The sequence below is a fragment of the Hoplias malabaricus genome, chromosome 10, assembly GCF_029633855.1.
Source record: "Hoplias malabaricus isolate fHopMal1 chromosome 10, fHopMal1.hap1, whole genome shotgun sequence".
NCBI classification, from domain to species: domain Eukaryota; kingdom Metazoa; phylum Chordata; class Actinopteri; order Characiformes; family Erythrinidae; genus Hoplias; species Hoplias malabaricus.
Window position 1 is genome coordinate 18,406,423 of NC_089809.1, and position 23,638 is coordinate 18,430,060.

The window sequence follows — 23,638 nt, forward strand, 5'->3', positions numbered from 1 at the left end:
CCAGAAGAGGACTCTGCATCCTAATTCAATAATGGAGAGCAAAACAGAAGGAGACACATATGCACACACACATTCACAGCCCACCCCAAGCACCCCACCCCTCCAAAATAAAGTCTCTCTCACACACACACTACTATATCTGGTGCATTGGGCACATTAAATAAGCAACAAACATTATTTTCACATATTTTTTCAGATCTGAAGCAAGAGCCAGGCTTGGTTTTCACACATCTCTCAAAGTTGAAAGAGTTAAGTACTGTTTATTTGATCGGGGGCAGTGCTGGTGGCCAACCAAATGTTGCGTGTTTGTTTTGAGTCCTGTATTCACTGTATTTTTTCAGTCATTTTTCGAGAAGTGTTTCCTCACATATTGGCATTTGACAAAACATAACATATACCATTTGTATCATTTTAATTCATTTGGAAATTCATTAAAAGAAGTGCGTTTTTTGAGTAATCATTTATTTATGAAAACAATCATTTCCTGTTTTCTCTTAAATAATTTTTTTTCCACTCTAATGTGGTCTCATTCACACAGAGACACACATTGAACACAAAATTTCCCTCAATACTGTGAGCAGACCACAGTGTCTCGTGCTCTACTTTATTACTCCATCTCTCCCTCAGTGCTCTAATTGTTTTAAAGAGGCCATGGCAGCTCAGTTTCCCTTGTCCACCCTGACACTGCCCAGCTAATGAGAGCATGTGTCCTGCAGATGGATGGAAGGGGTTGGAGAAATGGAGAGAGGAAAAAAAAGGAAGGGAGGATATGAATAGACTAATTTGCTGGTACGTACGTGTCCAGAAGGGTGACAGCGACTAGGCTTTTGGAAGACTTTACCGCTTAACTGTACTTGGAAGCGGTATTATCTCTACAGTTTGTGTAAAATAGGTTTGAAAGCAAAACTAATTCTACTCAGTTTTCACATGCCTTTAAATATATTACAGCCAAGACATGTTTAGTGTCTGAAATGTAGCATCTTTACTTCTACCTTAACCTAATGTCTGCATGAGCCCATTATGGGGATACCACTGATCTACTTCTTCTATCACAGATACCATGTGGAACCCAAACCAACTCTCAAACTCAGTGACTTAAATGGGGGATACCCTGGTGAATGGAACCCCAACCTGGAGGGGAGGCCTTGCCCTTCAGAGAGGGAATGCCATGAACCCTGCAGAACACAAACCATCATGCAGGAATAGCCCTTAAACTTGCCCTTAAACAAGAGAAAACCTCACAGCTTACAGAGCCTGAGCAAACCTGCAGGAAGTGTGTGGCCTTGCCCTTAAGTGAGGGAATGCCTTGCACCCTGCAGGACCCACACCAACCTGCAGGAACAGGTTGGCCTTGCCCTTAAGCAAGGGAATGCCTCATTCCCTGTGGAACCTGATTGCACTATGTTGAAATATAATCTCAACTTGCCAGAGTTAATATAATGACCAGTCTCTGAGCAAATTTGAATCACATACCACCCCTGTTGAATTGATGGTTGTCTCTCAAGATTGTGCGTTAGGCTTCCAATGTCATGAGATGGTTATGGCCATATGTTTTTTTGCATGTGTGTATTTTTATAGATGACAAAGCCACAATACAGCAACTTGTCTCTCCTCTCTCATCTGCTCAGTATATTAATGAAAGGTCATGTAATGTAAACCTGTCAGCGTTGCCCGAGAATACCCAGGCCACATAATGCCTTCAACAGATTTACATCCAATTCTAGATAAATCATGCAACAGATGTGAAGCAGCGCAGTGATTTTAGGAGTCTGCTGGTCATGGGCCAGCGTTGCCCACCTATCTGTCCAGGCGGGCAGGCGGGCGGTCCCGGAGTCTTCTCTTCTTTGCTCTGGAGCGGCTGGAAGGTGCTTTGTGTGTAGAGTGAGGTCAGTGGTGTGTGTAATGAGCTGGCGCTAGCAGAAGGCCCCCTTTTCCCCCCTCATTCAAATGCTGATTCTCTGAGCCCATCTATTTGCATTAAGTGCAGCATAATTGCTAAGTGGGTCCTGATTATTGTGTGTCAGAGGCGATGAAATATGACCTCTCGTCTGCTCCGCTGGTGTCAGCCCAGCGTAAATCAACATCTAAAGCTCATTCACGTTTTCAGCCATGGTGAAATATTACCACTTGAGATGAGAGAGGGCAAGTGTGCCTGTGTGTGTGTGTGTGTGTGTGTGTGTGCGCGCTGTAAGTAGGGGTGTCTGTGTGCGTTTGTATATTTTTGTACATTTTATCCCTGTTTCATTTTTTTTACATTAAATGTGTAAAAACATTAAACAACTCTTAAGTGTGGATACTTTCATAACTGTGTGAGACATGTTGACATAAGGGGCCAGTTTCTCAGATTAAGCCTAAGCATTTCCATATGGGGACTGCAGTTTAGTCCAAGACTACGCTTAAATCATGACTGGGACCCAGTTGCATACATCGAATCTGTGTATACATTGAATGTGAACAAAAAGCAGGTCCAGCACACACCTCTGCTGGTGTATGGTAGAACAAGCACACCCTTTGTTTCAGAGGGCTGTTTTTTAAGTCTGTGTTCCTGGTTTTTTCGTTTTGCTGCCTTTTCACCTGTGGCTGTGCTGAGATCAGTTGGATGTGAGCAGGAGTGTAAGTCTCTGTGGTTGGGTGTATTACAGGCTCTTCAGTGTGAGGCCTGTGGAATTTTGATGAGCTGCAGAGAAACAGCTGGAGACTGAAGCTAAAGCAGCCATGTCTCCTATGTCCCACCCCCCAACCCCCATTTCGCCTCAGCACCCAGACCAATCCAGGCACACACTCTTTCTGCTGCCATCATTTACTCTGTGTGTGTGTGAGTGAATGTATGTGTGTTTCTGTGTGCAGCAGAAGAGTCTCCACAACACTTGTTCAGTTGTGCAGACACAGCTTGTATAATCTCCATAGAACAGCCATCTACATTAAATGAAATGGGATGCTCTTCAGCACATGTACTGACCCGAGCCTAAGATCACCATGTTCAAAGCCAAGTGTCAGATTTACCAGCATAAACCCTCCAGCATTAGACTGTGGAACTGTGTTCTCTGGCATGATAGATCTCTATTCATCACATTTGGGATGTTTTTGTTTATAAATAATCATCCAATATCTCACCCAAAACATATATATATATATATAAACTTTGACATGATATTCTGAAGGAAGGTAAAATTTAACTGGAAGAATGAATTATTAGACATTTAACCTGATATGGGCAATGTTTATCAAGCTACACTTATAGAATTTGTCTCTCTCAGCATTGTATAGGGATAGGGCCGCCATATTTGTTAACGCAACATGCCAGACGTCCCAGCACAGAGTTGTAAAGTTTCCCAATAGAGTCCTGTGATAATCCCTGACATGCAGTTTGATTATTCTCACGCAGAGTTTGAGTGTTGATAGCATGTCCAATAGCATTCCATATATTTTCAATGAGGTATAGGTCTGACAATGTGGCTGGCTATGGCATAGTATCTGTGTCATCAAGGCAAGCCCTTGAGATGGCAGCAGTATGCACATGTGCATTATTCTGTTGGAATAACGCACCACAGTCTGTTCAGAAAAGGTAGTGCCACTGGTTGCTTGGTGTTAAGGGCAGTTGAGTGCTGGTAGTCCTGTGTTGTGTAGCCATCTGCCAGTGGGGCTGGCACTAAAGGGATTACTCATGGAGGGCATCCCTGCTTGCTGAATGTCCACGGTTGTGGCCATTGGGGACTTCATATAGTCAGTGAGGTACAGTGATAAGGCTTTGAATATGTCGAGCATGAAACTTGAGTCATTTGCGCAATTCGTGCATGTCTCACAATGTCAAAACAACTCACCAAGCTTCATTCCTGTCAGTTGATTCCTTCTTGGTGCAACTAGTATTTTGACGACAAGTGTATATTGGGTATCTCTCTCTCTCTCTTTCTCTCTCCTTGACATATGAGATATGCACTCATTCCTCATCCCTCGTTTTCTGCCATGCCGGGTTGCTAAAGCCATTAGCCATGCTGCTACTGCGTGTGTGTGTGTGGTTGAGCAGGCTGTTAATTGGCACAGGCTTGGCACCAGCAAAATGCCCCTTCAGGCATCCTCTCTTGGCCGTCTGCTCTCTCACACAAACCCACTGGCTCCTCACAGTCTGTCTACTCTCATATATCTCAAGTTGTCCTCTGTCCATCTCTCTGAAGACTGGCAGCACTCACTGGTGACGGGCACTTTTTTTTTTACAACCATTACTTCACTCTTCAGCTTCTGTTTCCAAACCCATTGGAGATAATGGCCTACTGTATGCTTTCATCATTGCCTCAGCTGTTTGTCCTCTGTCTAACCACCTCAGAGACCTCCTCACCCCTCTGTAATGTTTGAAATAGTGGTGTATCATTAGTCAGAAATGAAATGGAAGATTCTTTTAGCCAGCGGTGGCCTAACGTTTTGTCTTGGAGGGTCGCAATGCCAAGTTCATTATAATATTCTGTGATTTCTTTTTAGCAGTGGCACTGTGGGTGTGTTTTTTTTTTTTTTTTTTTTGTCACTGCACAGCAGTACAAAGGGATTGTGGCTCTGTGTTAAACCCATCCCTGGCATTGAAAACACACACACAATACCCATTAGGGGCAGTGAACACACACCAACCCAGAGCATAACAGGGCTATTATAAAGGTGTGGTATTAGGATAACTTTCAGGTGGATCTGATTGGGCTTGCTGTGGATCTGATTGGGCTTGCTGACCACACCTTGGGTGGCTCAGCTTTAGTCATGCGCATATTCCCCTGTAAATGATACTTTGGTAAAATAATACTTAAAGGCAGCGTCAGCGATTCTGGGCCACTATGGATCTCACCGCTAGACAATCTCACGCTGTTGTTTGCATTCAATCAGAAGCTCAGTGTCTTTTAAGGCGGAACAGTGTGTTTGATTAAGAAACCGACTGTAGATTGTACGTGGCTGGAGTTAAACTTGTCTTAAAGTTTTTATTCACAGTTTGAATTAATAGACTCCAGCTGATTAGTTTTGTAGCACTTTGTGTATGTGTTTACTTTAATGCAGATAATGTTCTCCTGAAATTGGAGTCATTTCTACCTTAAGTAATCCCACCTATGGAGTAGACATAGAGCAACTGCCTTCATTTTTTTATGCTTTTCAACTTGGCTTTCTCTGCCATGACTAAGCTAGCAATGCATAGAGGAAAACCTGAGCCATTTTGGACAGAGACCCTTTGTTTTCCCTGTTTACTGAGATAGGGCTGCATATAAACAAACAGATAGCATTTCCTTAAATGTTTGTCTTACAATTGCTGCTGGACACAGGGTGAACTACATGTTGAATATGTTTCAAAGAAGCAGTGACTGAGAGCTTGTAAGACCGGCCAAAACACCATTATTGTTCCAAGAGAACTGTCCCCGTGGCCATATTTACATGGCTGCTTCCCACCATTGGGCAGTTTACCCATAACTATGTTGTGTGTGTTTAGATAGGGATCTTAGCTTTGACGTTTTATTATTCATTAGTTCTTAGCGCCATTAGCCTTGCAGCTCCCGTGCAAAAGTGAAGAAGTGAACTTCAGACACCAAAGCCTTCTCGGCTCTTTAACTATATTTAGAGTAAATCGTGTAAATGTCATTTTCCCCTGAACTGCTTCAAGAATACAAATTATATTTCCTAGGCTTTTCCTGATTCCTCCCACAGCTTGCATTTCAAACAGTGGTGTGTTGTTGGAGGACACAGCAGAGGTTCATTATTTCACAGTGTCTTTGGCATTGATTGTGTCCAGCCCTGCAGTGGTCACCTCTGTCTGTGTGGCTGGCTGAAGAACTGAAGGTTTGAGCCCTGTGGGTTTGGCCTGAATATGTTAAAGCATTCTCTCTCTCTCTCTCTCTCTCTCTCTCTCTCTCTCTCTCTCTCTCTCTCTCTCTCTCTCTCTCTCTCTCTCTCTCTCTCTCTCTCTCTCTATTCTGATCAATGAGGCTGGATTACTTCACTTCAGACATGCCCTCTCTCTTTTTGTGTAGGTCAACCATTCAGTCATCTGCTTTAAGCAGCACTAAATAAAGAGTTAGGAATTTAATGAATTTGGCCTTAGATCATTTATATATACTATGTGGTCAAAGCTATTGACTTTATATGCTTTTCTCTTTAAGCATATGTTCTATTCTCAAATATCTTAACACCCAGGACTTTCCGTTTCACCACAGATTCCTACAAATCACCTTAATGTACGGTTTACGCCGTCAGAGTTTAACTGAATTATCTTGGATTAAAATGTAGAGTGCATAGCAGGCTTAATTTGATTCTGAAAAAAAGAAAAAGAACTGTTCCTGTTGGAGTTTGCCTAAAGATTAACAGTGTCAGGGTTTTAAAGCTGCTTCTAAGCGTGTGTTTGTTTGGGTCCATCCGCATGTGTCAGTTTAGCTTTAACGTTCTTCACGCGGCATCTTTATGGACAGCAGCCAGGCTCTGTTTGTGAAAGAGATCAGGACTTTAATCTCCCAGACAGTAAATACACAACATTAGCACAGGAGTGGGATGGAGAGCAGAGGTTTAATAATTGATTCAGGCCTTGCTCTGTATCAGGGCTCTTTACTGGAACAGCTGCTGCCGTCTGGGGTTTTTCGAACTTGGATGTCTCTTAATGTTCTATGGATGATTTTTCTTTTTCTCAGTTCAACAGGGTTGTTTCTCCTTTCTACTCTAATAATAAGAGTCATTTTGCTAATTGTGATCAGTAGCTTTATTTAGCTCACATTCACACAGGCAGAATGCAGCTTGTTTTCCAAAGATTGGAGAAAGAGTTCAGTGTACCTGTTCTCATCAGGATGCAGTGGCAACGTACCTGGTGTTGTACTTGGTAAAAGAGTTGCCTTGGTAACAGAGACCTGTGATAATCATTTAGTATTAATGGAAAGTTTATCAGAACAACCCTAGGTAAAATCAGTGAAGAGAACCGCACATTTCCACAAAACAAAGTGTTTTTTAATGATAATCTACCCCTTATCATTAAAGCAGTTTTGATAGGTTTAAGAAAAAATGTAAATAAATAAACTATAGCACCTTACTCCCTACATAGTTCACATCACAGGTATTAAAACTAAACTGCACAGAGACAGTAAGTAGACAGGGAAACCCGAAACCAATAGCATCACTCGCAGCTCCTTGCACATTTTCAGAAGAGGCAAAATTTAAGCCAGATCAGAGAAATAATTCAGGCAGACAGTCGCGATAAAACTTCATCCTCCAAGAATCTATTCCATTCTCACAGCACAGAAACATAGGGATCAGATTATTTACCCTGTAAACAGGGGGAGAAGAATGAGACACGAAAATACTTGTCTTGTACATGTAGTCTGACTAAAACAAAACACGAGTGTAGTCTGTTAGAATTTGAGTTTCGTTCCACATAGTTTCAGGCCTTTTTTTCCCTTCTTTTAGTCTGACTCTTACAGCCTCATTGCTGATTGGTCTGTCTGATCATTTTACCTCACTGTGTTAACTTTAGCAGTGAAAGTAGACTGAAAGACATGCTGCCTGTGTAGTGTTCCAACTGTAACATTCCGTCTCTCTCTCTTTCTCTCTCTCTCTCTCTCTCTCTCTCTCTCTGTGTGTGTGTGTGTGTGTGAGATAGAGACAGCTGCAGGATTTTGTCTTGTTCTTTAGAAAGTGAGAGAGGATTGGAAAAGAAAAAGAAAGGAACAGTATGTGGAGAACAGAGAGAGAGAGGAAACAGAAAGAGAGTGAAGAGTGAAACAGACAGATAGAGAGAGAATGAGAGGAATGAAGAGAGAGCTGACTGTTTAAGACACAGTGAGGGTTGAGACGTGTTGTGTTAATTTGCACACATATAGTTGAATGTTATAATGGGTGTGAATGTGGTCATCTCCCGGCTGATTAGTGTGCTGTGTCTGGAAAATATAGGGTTATGTTTGAAAGAACCAGGCTGATTAAAGTGGTGGTCTCCTGTCTGGTGGTGCTCGGTTGATGGTGGTGGAGGTATGCTTTTGAATTGTAAACCTATCTTTGGAAGCATTTGCATTCGATTCTCTGTATATTCCATCTTAGAGAAGCTTCAGCCCCCATTGCCTTCATTATCATCCTCTTCTTTCTTCTCCACAAGAGCTCTCTACTTCTAAAGGGGAGGCGTGTGTGTGTGTCAGCATATGTTTATTTATATAAGGTGGGAGGTATGTTTTGACTAGGGATAGAAGATTTTATAGAATCATTTTGATTGGGCTTTCACTTGTAAATTTGAATTGATTTTTCTTTGTTTTTTACAAGCTCATTTGTAGGCAGCTTTACTTGTAATGTGTATAGAACACTGAAACTACATCCCACTGCTGTTCAGAGGTAGGAATTATTATTTTAAATTATTCATAACCTAATCCAGAAAGCTTTGATAGATTGATCAAATTACTTTTTATAATGATTTCATGTCCATGAATTATGAATAGATAGTAGGGTTTAATTACAGCTTATTATTTAATGACTTTATCTAATTTGTAGCATGTCATAACTTGTTGTTGTTTCCAAAAAATATAATAATAATTGTGAATAAACCATAAGATTATGTTTTGAGGTCTAGTTTCTACTTAGTGTATATTTCAGTTGGATAACCATTTTAATAAGGCAAGTAATTCCAGAGAGTAGTTTGTTTTGTTTGACAGTGGAATTAGCCGAGTGGGTAATCCCATGGCCTCCAGTGCAGCAGACTGGGGGTTTGATAAGCCCACTATGGCTCATCAATAACAATCCTTGGGCAAGACCCCTAACACTACATTCCCCTATATATCCCCTACAGCTGACCAGCAATATAATCTGATGGGTTTTCGATAATACTGTCTTCAGACTGTTATTTTTCCCTGCTTCTCTCCCACTCCTACTGTACGGCACAGTTAATTCTCATACACATTACAGCAGTTTGCAGTAGTACACTAAATTATATCAGATATCTTCTATTAATCTGGGTTGTTTGTTTGTGTATTGTGTGTAAAAAATGTGTACATTATTGGTTATAGCTATAGTTTGTAGATTTTATACTGGGAATAATTTCTGTAATTTATATGTGGAGTGTTCAGTTCTAGATTGCTACACTGTCAGAAAAATTGTTACTGAGGCGATACTTTGTCATGTGTCACTGTGGTGGTACCCTCAAGGGTACATATTCAGTACATGTATGTACCTTTAGAGAACACAACTGGACTTTAACACCACTGTTGTAGTTTTTAAAAGTACATTTACACTATTTTGTACATTTAGTGAACTGCAATGTACCTCTACTGTACATTTCTGAGAATGTAGAGACACTAACAGCCAGAAGTAAAAAAAAAAAAAAAAATTTAAATCTTGTATGTGCCAATGTACTTAGCCACTAAATCTGATTCTGATACAGCTGTAAAATGATGAGACTTGTAAGTGGTTTTGGATAAGAGTGTCTGCAGATGTAAACTGAAAAAAGTCAGTGCTGAATGGCTAGGCTTTGTCACTTCTTTGTATTGAAACTTATTTCCGCTCATGATTTCACATGTCTAATTTGGGTGGTTGGCATCAGCTCTTCAGTAACAATAGGGGAGAGCATGCTCTGGCTCTTGCCAGTGGTCCGTGTCTTGGCTAATCGTGCTGCCCGCTCCTCTGTCACGCCTCGTGGCTCTGTGAATAGGGTGCTGAGGCCATGCAGGGAGAAGAGGGAGCACAAAGAATGGAACAAAAAGCTCGCCTCTCGTCCACAGCAGGGCAGCTTATTAGGAATCTCAAGCCCTGAGGGAGCGGGAAGCACTTGGCCAAGGGGGGCACGGGGACCGGGAGGGGGGAGGAGGTGGCGGCAGAGTGATGGGGGCAGAGCGGTGAATCAGTGTGATGAGTGGGATGAAGTCAGAGTGCAGTAAGCCACCAGAATTATCAGCCTGCTTTTGTCTGAACTGCAGCTGTCACTCACTGGATGTGAGAATGAGACAAGACCCTCTTTCTGACTGCCCGCCATCAGTCCTGAGAGAGAGGAGGAAAAAATGAGGGTGTTGAGCTGGTGAAAGATGAAGAGTCTGGAGACAGATGAATAGAGGCTAGCTGAAGGGCTTAAAAAAAAAAAAAAAAAATATCAATCTGATCAATCTGCAAAGTCTAAAACTGACCTGAAAGTATTAGTGAAAGAGTGCGAGTGTGGTCAGACAGACCCTGTCAAGTCTGATTGGACGCTAACTCGAGCTGATTGCTCGATGTGTGCTGATTTCCCGCAAAGATGAGAGAAGAAAAGAGGAAACTTTATCTTTAACTGGCTTTATCTGGGGCTGTGAAAATGACCAGCAGTAATGCTGATTTAATCTATCGCCTCCTTCTCTCTGCGGAGCCCACTCTTCCAGCCAACCCATAGATATGACAGGCTTTGATGGAAAATGAAAGTCCGCAGGGGTATAGCATTAATATGACTTAAGCTTTTGAGTTGATGCAATATGGCTGAAGGCTCAAGCAAGCCTTCTTCTCGTCGTCCCTATGAAGATTTGGAGGACATGAGGAGAAAGCCAAGCGCTTGGTGGAATTTCAATCTGATGTTGGATCTGATAAGTAAAAAATAACAGCGGAGAGTTAGAGATGAAACTGAGAGACGTGGAAGCACCCGTGTTTATATGTGTCTGTACTTTGCTGTTGGAATAGAGCTGCACAGTGACCACCTGATTTTTCAGCAGCTCTGGATTTAGAGTTTTAAGCACTCAGTTGAACCAATCAGCAAGCGACTTTATCGATCAGTCCATGAAATAGTTCTTTTCACAACAGAAGTCGTCACAAAGCAGCTTTACAGAGATCCATGTCCAAGCCTCCTGTGAGCAAGCCAGGGGTGACAGTGGCAAAGGAAAAACTCCCTAAATGCACAAGGAAGAAAGCTTAGAAGGAACCAAGATCCTCTGGTTGACACCGTAGAGCACAACGCATAACAGAACAGAGGTAAAAGTGAACTGAAAGAGATAATGAGTTATAGGTAATCACTAAAATATTAGTAATGAAGATGTAAATTGGAAACAAATATAGTTTGAAAAATTTTACAAAATGCAACAGTACAAACAGATTGTTTTTAACTGAATTAACTACAAATCACAAAAAACACTGCGCATGGTTTCAGCCAATCACATTCAGCACATGTATCAAACTGTTTTCAGACAGCTTTTTCAATCACGGTTTTATATCTGATATTTTTCATATCTCAAAAGTTTTTTTTTTCTTTAAATACATAGCAAAAATGTAGATAAATGAATGAATAAATACATACATAAATAATAGAAACAAAACAAAAACAAACATTCAGGAATAACTTGAAATTATATCAATAAATCAAAGAATTGTACAAATAAAATAATAACTAAAGCAGATCAGAATCATATAAAGTGTCAATCAAATAAAATAAAGAGTTGCAGGCTGAGTGGAGAAGTTTACAGACTAAAATTGTTAAATGACTTAGTGACACCAGTGAGCTTTAGAGTTTTCTGTAGTGGCACTGTAGCTAAAAGCAGATTTTCCCAGTTCAGTAAAAACTCTCATCACCTAAAGGGTGATCCCTCCACTAGAGCGGGTCTGGTTTCATTGAGAATTGTTGTGATATACGATTGGCCAGTATGTGGTGTATAGTGCTTTAAAGATAAAATGAAATCATTGTGTTTCTCGACGCACATCTACAGATGACCAACCAACCTTGTCATATATCTTTATGAGGAATGATGGAGGAATGATAAAACAGGATTTTTTTTTAAAACAAAGTTGAAACCAGACCGATGTCTAGCTCCAACTAGAGCATAAAGCACTTTCTGTTAACTCAGGGTAAGTCTATGTTGGCTGTATAACATATAATGGGTAATAATTACAATCCCTATGGCAGATATGAATGGTATTTTTGCTTCCGTGTTGTTGAATCACTTGTTGTTTTTAACATTCCACCTCTCTGATGTAGTTTTTACTGAACAGAAAAGCAGTGCAAACTGTAATGCATGTATTCATAGGCATTCTTTAGAGGCATTCACCTATGTAATGCCCAGGCAGGCCAGTATGGGTCATGACAACTTTCACTTAGCCTGAATATGACCCTCCTACAAATCCCTCAACACTTGCATGATCAGTTAAAATATGACTGAAACAACAGAACAATCAGTCACAATCAAAAAGGGTCTAATACGGATTAACTCACCTGCATAGACCCGCATAGATACACAGTCAGAACAGATGAGATAGAGCGATGCCAGTGTTTGGAAGCTTACCATTGTCTGAAAGTCACAGTGTAGCATTGTGTCCGCTCCAGTATTGTCTGCTTTTAAAGCTCCATCCTCTGAAAATTATATATCAGCTGCCAGTGTGTGTGTCAAGCCTGTAATAACAAAGTCTCTCTCCATCTCTGGAAGTCAGTGAGTTTGTGCCTCTATTGTTTCCCCTCAATGAGGAGGGTCTTTTCAGTAAGACATTATCAGTGGGTTGCCACATCTGCTTTCCTACAGTGCGTGTGAGAGCAGGTGGGGGAAGAAGCTGCCGCTGCCCGAGTGTCACACAAGATTTTGCAGCGTTTAATCCGCCACAATAACATTCTGTCGTTGAAGAAATTGCTTTCAGGGGCCTATAAAGTAAACAGGCAAGAGGCGTTATTCCGCAAGACAGGCTGGAAAAATAGAGGGAAAGAGACAGGATCATGAAGTGGGAAAAAGAGAGGGAGATGGAATGAATGGGATAGCGGAAGGATACGAGCAATTGTAGAATGACCTTTCAGTCAGTGAGCAATGGACAGATATTGAGTGATTCTCATTGTGTTGGGAGAATGAACCTGTTGGCTCGTTAAACGCTGTGGCATATGGATATTTTATCACCCCCCTCACCCCACCCGGGCCTTTAATTGCCTCACTGTCAGCCCAGTTGTATTGGCCGATTCTCTTTTAAATGACAGCGGAGGGAAATAAAACCCATAGAGTTTTCTTAGCCGGAAAAGCCTCTCCTGTCTTTCAAAGTGCTCTGCCCTTTGTCCTGAATCCCTGCCTCAGTTTCCACACGGTCTAACCTTTTATCCAATGCATAAACAAGAATTCGAGGTGGAGCTGCCTCTGTCCAGCTTTCACTCGTGTCTGTCCTGCTGCCCTTCTGTCTGGAGGGAGAGATTGGAGCTGCATTTGTTTCTAATTGCTAGAACTCCAGTGATGCAAATTGCTGCCAGCCTTTGTGAGCTCTTGTTTAGCTAGTGGCCAGCTGAGAGTGACTAGGGCCCTGAGGTATTTATAAACATCGCAACACCTGATCCTGCATGATCTGGACCACTGATCACATGTTGATGTGCAGGTATTCAGTGTCATCCAGGTGGAAGAATCTGTCTTCGTGCGTGATGCAGGTGTGGAGTCGGTAGTGGCCCAGGCCCACACACTTTGCTCACTCCATTTTCTAGCCGGGCTGTGTTCTTCATTTGATCACATGTTTTCAAATGAAAAACAAACCTTTTCTTATGACTCTCAACCTTTTTAATTAGCATAAGATATGACTGGGGCTGCCTTGTGGCATCTTTCTGTCCCACGATCCATCTGAACAAATGTCTCAATGTCTCAGTTCCACCAAAATTTTATGGCAAATCTTCCTGGAAGAAATTGTTTCACTTTGAACCCAAGCCTGTGGTGGGGTGGAGTTTGATTGAGCCCCCTCCAGTTGATCAGATAGGCACAAGTCCTTTGAACTGCCTTTAGAGTTTCCTTCCTCTTTAATCCCTCACCCCACCCATGAATTTAAGCCCTTGATCCAATTGGTTTTCCATTTTAAACTCCTCAACATCATTTTAAGTTTTAATTACTTGATGGCCTTGTCTGAGTCCTTGTGCCCGTTGTCACATGTACAGCTTGTGCACGCTGAGCTTGTAAAGACCACTCTCCATTTCAAACACATGAATGTCAGCTGCCGAAAGCCCGGCATGGATATAGACATTGCGTGGTTTATAGTCCTGACCGCTGTCTTTCTCTCTGAGCTCAGGTGGTCAGCAGACTCTCTGACTCACTGCCTTATGGTCAGTTTGACCTTTCCAGGGTCACATAGAAGCATTTATGACTGTGTCTCTGCTGTTTGTTTTGGAGTCGGAGGGGAATGAGAGGACGCCTCTTTGGAAGCAGGAGGATTAAGCTAATGGCACCTTGCTGACTCCTCCATGTCTATGTGCTAATGGATGGAGAAGGGGGGGATCTATAAAGTGGAGACTCAGACAGGCCAGTGAAGTGATGACTGTGTCATGCGGGTGTAGCCCAGCCCCTCGCCGAGAACTTTCAGCTCTAATCCAATCAAACGCTGCACTCTTTGATGTTGCCAGCCCAGCTCTCACGTCACTGTCGCTAGCTTCCGACAGCATCAGGGCTCCAGCTCTAAAACCTGGCTGATGTGAGCAAAGGCTGAGTCTGTTAGCTTTTGGATCATCTCTCCCTAGGGGTCTAATCAAAGGGTGGGATGTGAGATATCCCCCTAATTCGGAAAAGAAGCAGTTTTATGCGCCAAGATTGAAAAGAAGTGATTCCAGCGCCTTCTCTGCTAAACTCTGATCACTGATTCCTGGGCCTTGATTGTTTTTCTGTAACACTGTTCAAGCTTTTGAAATGTTTTTTTTTCTTCCCGATCGCAACGTGAGCGTGGACGACAGGCATGTTGCCACCCGATGTTAATGTGTAATCACACGTTTTACGGGAGCTAATGGCCAAATTAATTTTCCCCCTCACAGATGTCTGGTAATGACCGAGTAATTTGTTGTTGTTTTTTTTTTTTTCGGTTTGGTTTTTAGAGGAGACAGAGTAGAGGGTGATGTACAAATGGCTTCAAATAAGGGATTGGATAAGATGCCAGCGATCCTCTCAGTCTAATCTGTCAGCACTCAACCCAATTTCACAGCAACAACATCCGGCCAGCACTTTACTTTTTCTCACACTTTGAGTATCTTCGTGGCTCAAACTTTGTTGATTGTGTCTGCAGCTGATGGAACATTTGAGGCCTCTTGTGATAAAGAAGCCCCTTTTTTCCTATTACTTTTTAAAATGCCAGTAAATGTCAGAGGATTTAAATGACGGTTGTCGGCTGTGTGAATGGACATGATAAGTTGACACTTGGCATATTCGACATCTAGTTTTCAGGTTTTACAATAAATATGATAATGGGCAGTCTTGGTGCCATTGTTTGTTTGCTCTGTTTAAAATAACTTTTAGACACAACAGACTTGATTTTAACATTGCACTGTAGGTCATTGTTCATTACGCTGTGTGACACCTACATGAACAATCCATTAAAAAACTAGCTGAGCTTTTTCACCAAATGGTTCCTACTCTACCTGACTCTACACTGTTCTGCTCACAATTTTGGACCTGGTTCTTTTTCCAAAACAAACGCCATGCCCCCTGAAATGTAGCAGATGAAGTCACAAAACACTGTCTCTAACTTGAACCACGTACAACAATAGCAGCAGTAATGTTAGGCATTGTTTTCTCATCATGTGTCCACGTGTTGCTTTTTTATTTTTTTGGTATTGAACATGGTTCTGCACATACATAACTATCATTTTTATTTTTTGTTCCTTATAGAACAGTCCACTTTCTCGCTGGAGACTTTCGTCAGTCACCAATTCAATGAACAATCATTTTAACCTCTTCAAAAGATCATGACCTAACTTTGAGCTGCTGCTGTGAGTCACATAAAAACTACCATGATCTCTGCTGTAGCTTGGAAAGTGTACAAATGACTGATTTGTGCTGGATGTCTGCATTTGTTATGATTGACAAGTTTCTCCAGCCAATCAGTGCTCTGCAATGCTTACGCGTCACATTTTAGTCTATACAGGAGGTCCTCGGTTAACTCGGGTCAGTCCAGAGTTACAATGTTTCTTGGTTACGACACATCTCCCATTTACTGTATAAAGCCTTGTTTTTGCGTTGTAACGCGAACTTCGTGTTTGGTGTGTGCAGTGGAAGAATACATGGTTACGTGGCTCGGGACAGAGGAGGGTAATTGTTAGGATAGGATAAGTGCTTACTGTAGGTTATTTACGTACAGTATGTACGTACGTTCCGACTTACACCAAAAATCGGTTTACGACGCAACATAGGAATGGATCAATGTCGTAAGTCGAGGACCCCCTGTACTCAGCTCGCTTGAAACCATAAGTGAGAAAGCACTGAAAAAGTATGCGGTTGTAGGTACCATGAAGTGGAAATGGGGAATGGTTTCCTATCCTCCTCCAGATGTTACGTAGTGCAGCTTCTGTAGTGCTGAGACCTAAGTAGCAATGACAGAGGCTCTGTTCTTCCTATTACAGGTCAGTGAAGCATCAGAATGTAATTTTCAGGTAAAAATATTATGTTGTATACCTTTAATTGAAACAACCCTTATAGGTTTATCTTATTTACCATAATAGGCTTATGTGTATGCAGGTGTGATGTAGCCTTATGACAGATGACCTACAGTAAAAGGTGTTACCAGACTTTATATATCACAGCTAGCAAGAAATGAAGACGTGTTACACGAAGGCAAGAGAGGAAGAGCCATGACAGCTCAATTTCGCAGAACCTTCACTGTTTTATTGAGTTCTTATGAATAGAATGAACGTCAATAAATTAGTCTGATAAGAATTTTCATTCCCAGCAGTGGATATTGAGTCCATGGTTATTTTATACAGTAGCTGTATAAATGTGCGAAAGTCATTTTAATCTGTGAGATTGTTAGATCAAGAGTATATTTAGCATTAGCGCTGGAAAAAAAAAAGACCGCTTAGTGGAGGAAATCATGCAGGCATTCATGAAGCAGTGCACTGGGACAGCGGGTTAGCGACAAAGGCCCACACCATACAAGCCAATGATCCATTTAATTTCTAAAGCCACAGTTCCTCTGCCTTGCAAATGAACACGACGGCCTTTTGAGCTTTTCCAGAACGACATATGCATATAGGAATGGGAAATTAAATGGAGTATGGATAATACAATTGATTTTAATGGCTGCATAGAACAACAGAACAGGGATGTTCCACCACCATGTCTTCGCTGCTCTCATTCAGGTCCATTTGTTAGTTATGGGGAGTGATTTAGCTGCGTTTTAATGAAGGCTGATTGGCAGCGTGTCTGAGCGCCCATTATCATCAGCGGGCTGCTTCTCACTGCAATCTACAATTATGGGCACATTTACGCAGAAGGCTCAGGGTTTAAATATGCTCTCAGCTCTGGCGGCAGCTCTGCCACCTGTACATGCCCATACACCACACACCCATGCACAACTCCCCAAATCTCTCACTCTGTCGCTCTGTCTCTCGCTTCCTCTCTCTCTTTCATCACTTCATCCTTACCCTGTTTAATCCTTTACTTTGCATATTTATTATATCACCTTTCACTTTTTACTCTTTCTTTCTTTCTTTCTTTCTTTCTTTCTTTCTTTCTTTCTCTCTCTCTCTATAGAGAGAGATTTGAATTAAGCAATATAAATTGTGTAATAATTTGTAAAGGAAAAATGAAAAAATGATTAATTAAAAAAAAATTCTAGTAATAATCAGTAGCAAAAAAATCCTCTCTCTTTCTCTCTCTTTCTCTCTCTGTATGAAATAGCAGTATTATCTGCCTGTTCTTGTCTTATAATAAGGTGATTGGCAATGACGTGTGTGTGTGTGTCAATGCTGATAAAAAAGCTTGCTTGATTAACAAAGAGATGTGCATTGATTCCTATTGACAGGCTCTTCTCCCGGCTCTTAATGAAAGCGATGCAAATGAGCGGTGTTTCTGTGGCGCCGAGGGCTGAGGCAGCTGAAGGCAGGCTTAAGGGCCACATGTATCACTGGCCATGGTGCACTAGGGACTCCTTCAGCAAGATATTCTGACCACTCCATGGCCCCAGGGAGCCAGGGAATGCAGGCAATGCATAGAGAAGTAAATGGACTGTGTCCATACATGTAGTGTAATGTAATGGATGGAGATATGCAGGAAATGCTGCCAGGAATAAAGCTGGTGTTATTGATTTAGCCATAAAAGGTATGATGATAGTGAGGATTTGGAAACGTACATTTTTGAACCAGAACAGTGTATATTGTCTCTAGAATGCTAAAGGGACAAAACATCTCAATTTTGAAGGGAAGTTAAAGACACACAGATTATTATTATTATTATTATTATTATTATTATTATTATTATTATTATTATTAATACATTTAATGATAATATATTATTTTTTTCTTGTGCTCTGTTTGTCATGAAATTTGAACTTACAATGACACAACAGCAAACAGTGGGTACCTTCTAATCATGTTGTTTAAGGCTTTATCTTTGATCTTTTTCTATAACTATGAGAACTAAAGGTAGTAATTTACTGAATTTCACATGTTTAATATATTTGATGTGATTTTTAATGTGCATTTGTTAGTTCTTCAATCTGTACAGAGAATTAGCCACTGTTTTTGTTTACGTTGAGATGCTTTGTTTCCTTCATCTAATGTGTTTCTGTATGATGTACAAGCTTATGGTAATCAGGTGGTCAGTGTGTCTGCCCAGTATCAGGCTAATGCACCAGAGGCCAAGCGTTAAGTAGATAAGCTCCTTTACTGTCTCTGCAGTCTACTCCCCCCCCTATTGATTGCCCTCTCTCTCCTTACGGCCTAATGTCAGAGCAGACGTTGACATTAGCATGCACACAAACAAGGATGTATGACCATCTTTCCCTTTTCTCTCTCTTCTTTCGCCCTCTCCTTTCCCATAGCAACAGACTGGCGCCTAGCAACCATGACCGGATACAGCAGCTAAGGCAGGAGTTTCAGCAGGCCAAGCAGGAGGAGGAGCCTGAAGACCGTCGCCGTACCTACAGCTACCTGCATTGGGTGAGTGAGCAGTATGCTTCTAGCCAATCGCCTGGGCCGTTTCATCCATTCATACAGTGCCAGCCCAGCCTTTCCTCACCTCAGCAGTGCCTGCTACTGCACAAATCATGCTCTTTCCAAAAACAGGACACATCAACAAAAAAATCCTAATCAAATCCAACAAACACCAGCTGCAGACTGAATAAAAGCTCAGCATTTATTTCAAAATCAGCTGCACTGTAGCAAAAATTAGGCCCATCATCAGCTACTCAATAAAAATCATTAATAATCACAAGTTTAATTATCAGGTGTCCACAATAAAGCAGGCACAATTCCAGGCTGAAACACTTGAAGACAGGAGGAGGGCTTTAAGAACCTTAGGTTGAATACAGATATTTTAAAACATACTGGAGATTGACTAATACATTATTTGGCTGATAATATCCATCAGCTTTATCCATACTGGTTAAAATATTGTAGGTGATTAGCAAGATGATAGCAGCACTGGTCAAATTTAACCCAGTGGTTTCCCAGCTTTTTCTGCAGTGCCCTGCATTTTTAGCCCCTCAAAATTGTTTGGGCCCCTCACTTCTACACACGTGTACATGACATATTGCTCCTAAAGTCCACTGAATTGTATTTGAAAAATTGTAATAAAAAAAACTCAACTTCTTATTGAACAGAATAAAGTGACAAATCACATTTACATAGACATTTGTACAAGTGACAAGCATAATGTCAGTATTCATTTGATCTACTAACCCATACACCCACCCCAACCCTTACCCCCCCCCCCAACCCTTACTCCCACCCCTCCCCCTAACGCCCCTCTTTGGGAACCACTAATTTAAAGGGAATAACTTTGGAGCTAGTGCTAGTGTTCACCTGTTCATTGAAGTTTTATCCCATGAAAACAACAATGTTAAGTTGTTTTATCACAATAACCCTGTGTGAATAATCAAGTCCTGGCAGGTTTTCAAGTTCTAAAATGGCAAGTTAATGTTTAGGAGCATGGCAAGAACACGCATTTATCCCTCTCTACATTTCACTTCACTTCTGTGTGATTGAAAATCTTGGGTGTAACAGTGTTATCTAGCTGTAACTTGACTTGCTAATTGCCTTCTGCTTTGTGTGTGTGTTTACTTCATTATTCAGGTGAATGTAGCATGTATAAATTACATTTGAATCTCTGGAGTGCCTTGGCTTTTTATCTTGTTGCAAAATAAACTGAACATCAATATATAACATCAATATAACAACAGTAGAAATCCTACAAAGGGAGTTGTTTCATTTGCTTCATTTATTTCAGTTGCTTCATTTATTTACACATCTACAGAAACCCCATTTACTCATAAGCCCTATTCTCGTCCATGATTGTTTAAGCGCTGTGCCCTGCTGTTTTATTTGCATTTATAGGTTAGTAGTTAGACATTATTTTAATGTTACTTGCAAACATAAAAACAATATACACTGCTCAGGGGTCTGGGAACTGACTCCAGTGAAGGGTCAAATGTCACAAAGCTGTGTATCTTTGTGCTGTAATGGCTTGAGTCGTACACGACCGTCTGTCTGTCCTGCCGCTTCCTGTTCTCAAGGTACTGGAGGGATTTTAAAGGATGACAGGCTAATTACCTTGAGGAATAGAACCATTTCCTAAATTGGGGGTCAGTTCACTGACCCTCCTCACTGGGACACATATTTGGCCCTCATTTTCCTCCCTAGACATGAATTTCTAAATAGTTCAGGAGGGACTGTCCATTTGAAAGGTGCCTCTTTCATGTTTGGATTTCCTGTGAGGGCAGCACTGGAGAGAACCGCATTGATTTTCAGGGAAATCTCTCAGAAAAATAAATAAACAAAACCCTTTTTCAACATTTGTTTAAACTGGGATGTGTGGAGTGGGCCAGAATTCAATTCTCTCAGCATGTCAAGGACATATAATAGAGACGGTGGGAATATCACTATTTTGGATCTATTTAGTTCCAGTATTTTAGTTCCGGCAGTATTTTCTTCTTCTCATTTCATACATAGCATATTTTAAATGACAATTTTTACTTGTGTGTTTTCTGTGCCTGTAAGTGTGGCATATGCAAAAGACCTCTGCTCGGATTGGCCTCCGCAAAGCAAATATCACATGCTTTAACTGCACCATCAATTTCAGAATGAAAAGTATTTTCTGCATGTAGCACATCAAACATGAAAAGACATAAAAATGCATTCCCCTATGATAAGGAATCTTTATGGTAGGAAGGCACCTTGGGAAAAGGAAAAGAAATGAAAATCAGTGGCACCTGACATCAGTAGTCCCTTTTAACGGAGTCTTTTGTACTTTAGAAGAAGGCAGTGGAGAAATGAGACGTTGTGTTGCCACTGCTTACTCTCTTTGTTTGCTGCATGTATGGGTGGGATCAAAGGCTCTGTGTGTAGTTAATAGTGCTACAGTGGGAAACAATTCTGTGTTGCATTGGGATTTTTAATACACACAGTTCAAAAGGGAGTATTTGCCTGTGAAAAGATTTACTGCATGTTTTCCATTGTGTGCATTCAAAGCTAGATGCAGCCAATAAGATATTTTAACATAAACATGCTAATACTCATTATCAATAGGTATCGCTGTTAATTCTAGATCACTGAACAACTGTATGTGTCATTAAAACATTTAAGAACAATTTTGGAAACCAGCATCGCAATGTACTGCTCTTTTTGGGTGCCTGTTACTTTAAATGATAATGAACCACAGTGCACGTCATCCCAAGCATGCTGTGAGATGTTATTGTATATATATATATATATATATATATATATATATTGTTGTGACAGTTAATGTTTATATTTCATTTTTTGTGATGTTCATCTATGTTCTAAAGTATAAAGCATTTTTATAACAATATAATTGTTTCTTTTGTCGCTTACATGTGGTCAGCATAACTGCTTTCAAACTATAATATGCACCTGTGCAGGCTGTTACATAACTGGCCTGTGAATTACAGGAGCGCTGAACTGCCTGGATTGGCCTGTTGAGATATGAGCAGAAATATATAAAATATCAGAAAAAAGAGCTGTTGCAGTCAGTGGTGCATGAATGGCTTTGTAGCCCAAAAGCTTGTGAAATATGGATGCTGGCTGTAAACAGTTATCACAGCTCCTAAATGCTCACATCAGATAATCTTTAAAGAGATTGTTTATTTGTGTGAGAGGGTTTGTGTGCACTGTAGAGTTGCACACTGTAAAACCATATGCGTTTTTTAGCATGGCTTTAGTCCCTCCCAACAATATATACATGCAATACACTTATTTACACACTTTCACACCTATTCACTCCATCTGGAGTTCTGTAGCTCTATAGAAGTGAGCAGCAGTCTGTCATAGCTGGAGGCTTATGTCAGAATTGAGGGAGGGAGGAAGAGAGTGAGAGAAGGAGAGAGGGCGTTGAGACAGGCCTGGCTATAATGCCTTGCGTGATCGTTCTGTCAAAAGCGTGACAGGATGATGTCATAAAACTGTCATAACAAGGTATCAAAAACCTCTAGGGATATATTCATAACTCTGCTTCAAAGAAAATGGCCAGCACAACAATGAAAAAGATTCAAAGCTCTTTTGTAATAGCCCTGTTGCTTTGTGCATACATTTTGGAATGCAGAGCTGTCTGCCATAGCACTACACTTTAACATGCTCACAGAAGATTGAGGGAAAACTGTCACCAATTTAGGTGTGGCATATTTGTTTAGCAGTTCCTTCCAAAGAATATTTCACTATAGAATATAGTCGCTTATTGATTAAAGTGTTTCTAACTCCAGTGCAGATTTGGTTTCCTGTCTGAAAAAGCTGTTTATTTTGTTAACAATATCTATAAAGAAAAATATTCATTCACTACCTATTTTTCACAGACGAGAACTAAATAATTATAATCTACCTGAGATCTATGATGAAATGTTTTTGAATTTTTCATCAATAAATAAAAACTAAACAATATGTAAGACTGATATATTATTTGTAATTTGAAAACAGAAAATCACAAGGAAATATGAATGGAAATATGCTCCGTCTGTTTGTTGCTGCCATGGAAAGAAATTATTCATGGGAGATGACTCTTCACTACATCGTTTATTTTGACTTAGCGGCAAATAATGCAGCGTGTTCTTTTCATTGAGCGTCTGGGAGTTGCTTGTACGAACTGCTGGCACATGATTCATAAAGTTAAAAATCTTGGAGTCGACTGAGTCTTAGTTGGCAAGCACCACCTTCATTGCACAAACAAAAAAACATATTATTGCATGTTAAAGTATGTTAAATGTAACATGACTTTTAAGCTATTGAGCTTAAAACTTACTAATAAATAATACTTCCAAAAATAATAAAACTTTTAAAAAATACATGATTGAAATTAGACTTTTTTTAATTAAATTGACTAAAACTGGACTAAATCTTACAATCAAATGACTTAAATGAGACCAAAACGTATACATTTTATATAATTCGTATAAGACTTGGTCTAAAACTATATCAGCATCAGCTGCCAAAATAGCACTGTGTAAATAACAGTAACCTTTGAGAATTACTCACTTCTAATGACAGATGAAAGCTTGTGTATCACCTCAGGTCTTAAAACAGCTCTGTTTAATACTAGTTGAAAGTTGAGTGTTGAAAGTTTTGCTGAAGTATGCTGGGGATGTGGACAGCCTTTCCAGTAATTATTTATTGCCTTTAGAATTGCAGTCATGAAATCGAGCAGACTCCAAAAACTTCAAAGCCAGATCAAGTAAATCACACTCATTTCGAAGTACATTTTATTTAGCTCCTCGAACACAAGGCCCTAGATAGCAATGGCGTGAACATATCAGGGTCAGTGTATTGATTTGTTATCCA

The 23,638-nt window shown here is 40.6% G+C and overlaps 1 protein-coding gene across 5 annotated transcripts in view; it reads left to right on the forward strand.

Moving 5' to 3' along the window:
- Nucleotides 1-23,638, forward strand: part of pard3aa (par-3 family cell polarity regulator alpha, a) — a 469,619-nt gene that overhangs the window by 429,133 nt on the left and 16,848 nt on the right. For all 5 annotated transcript variants that reach the window (XM_066683465.1, XM_066683467.1, XM_066683466.1 and 2 more), the window contains one exon: nt 18,676-18,793. In XM_066683465.1, the coding sequence (XP_066539562.1) occupies nt 18,676-18,793 (118 nt within the window). The remainder of the gene's footprint in view (nt 1-18,675; nt 18,794-23,638) is intronic.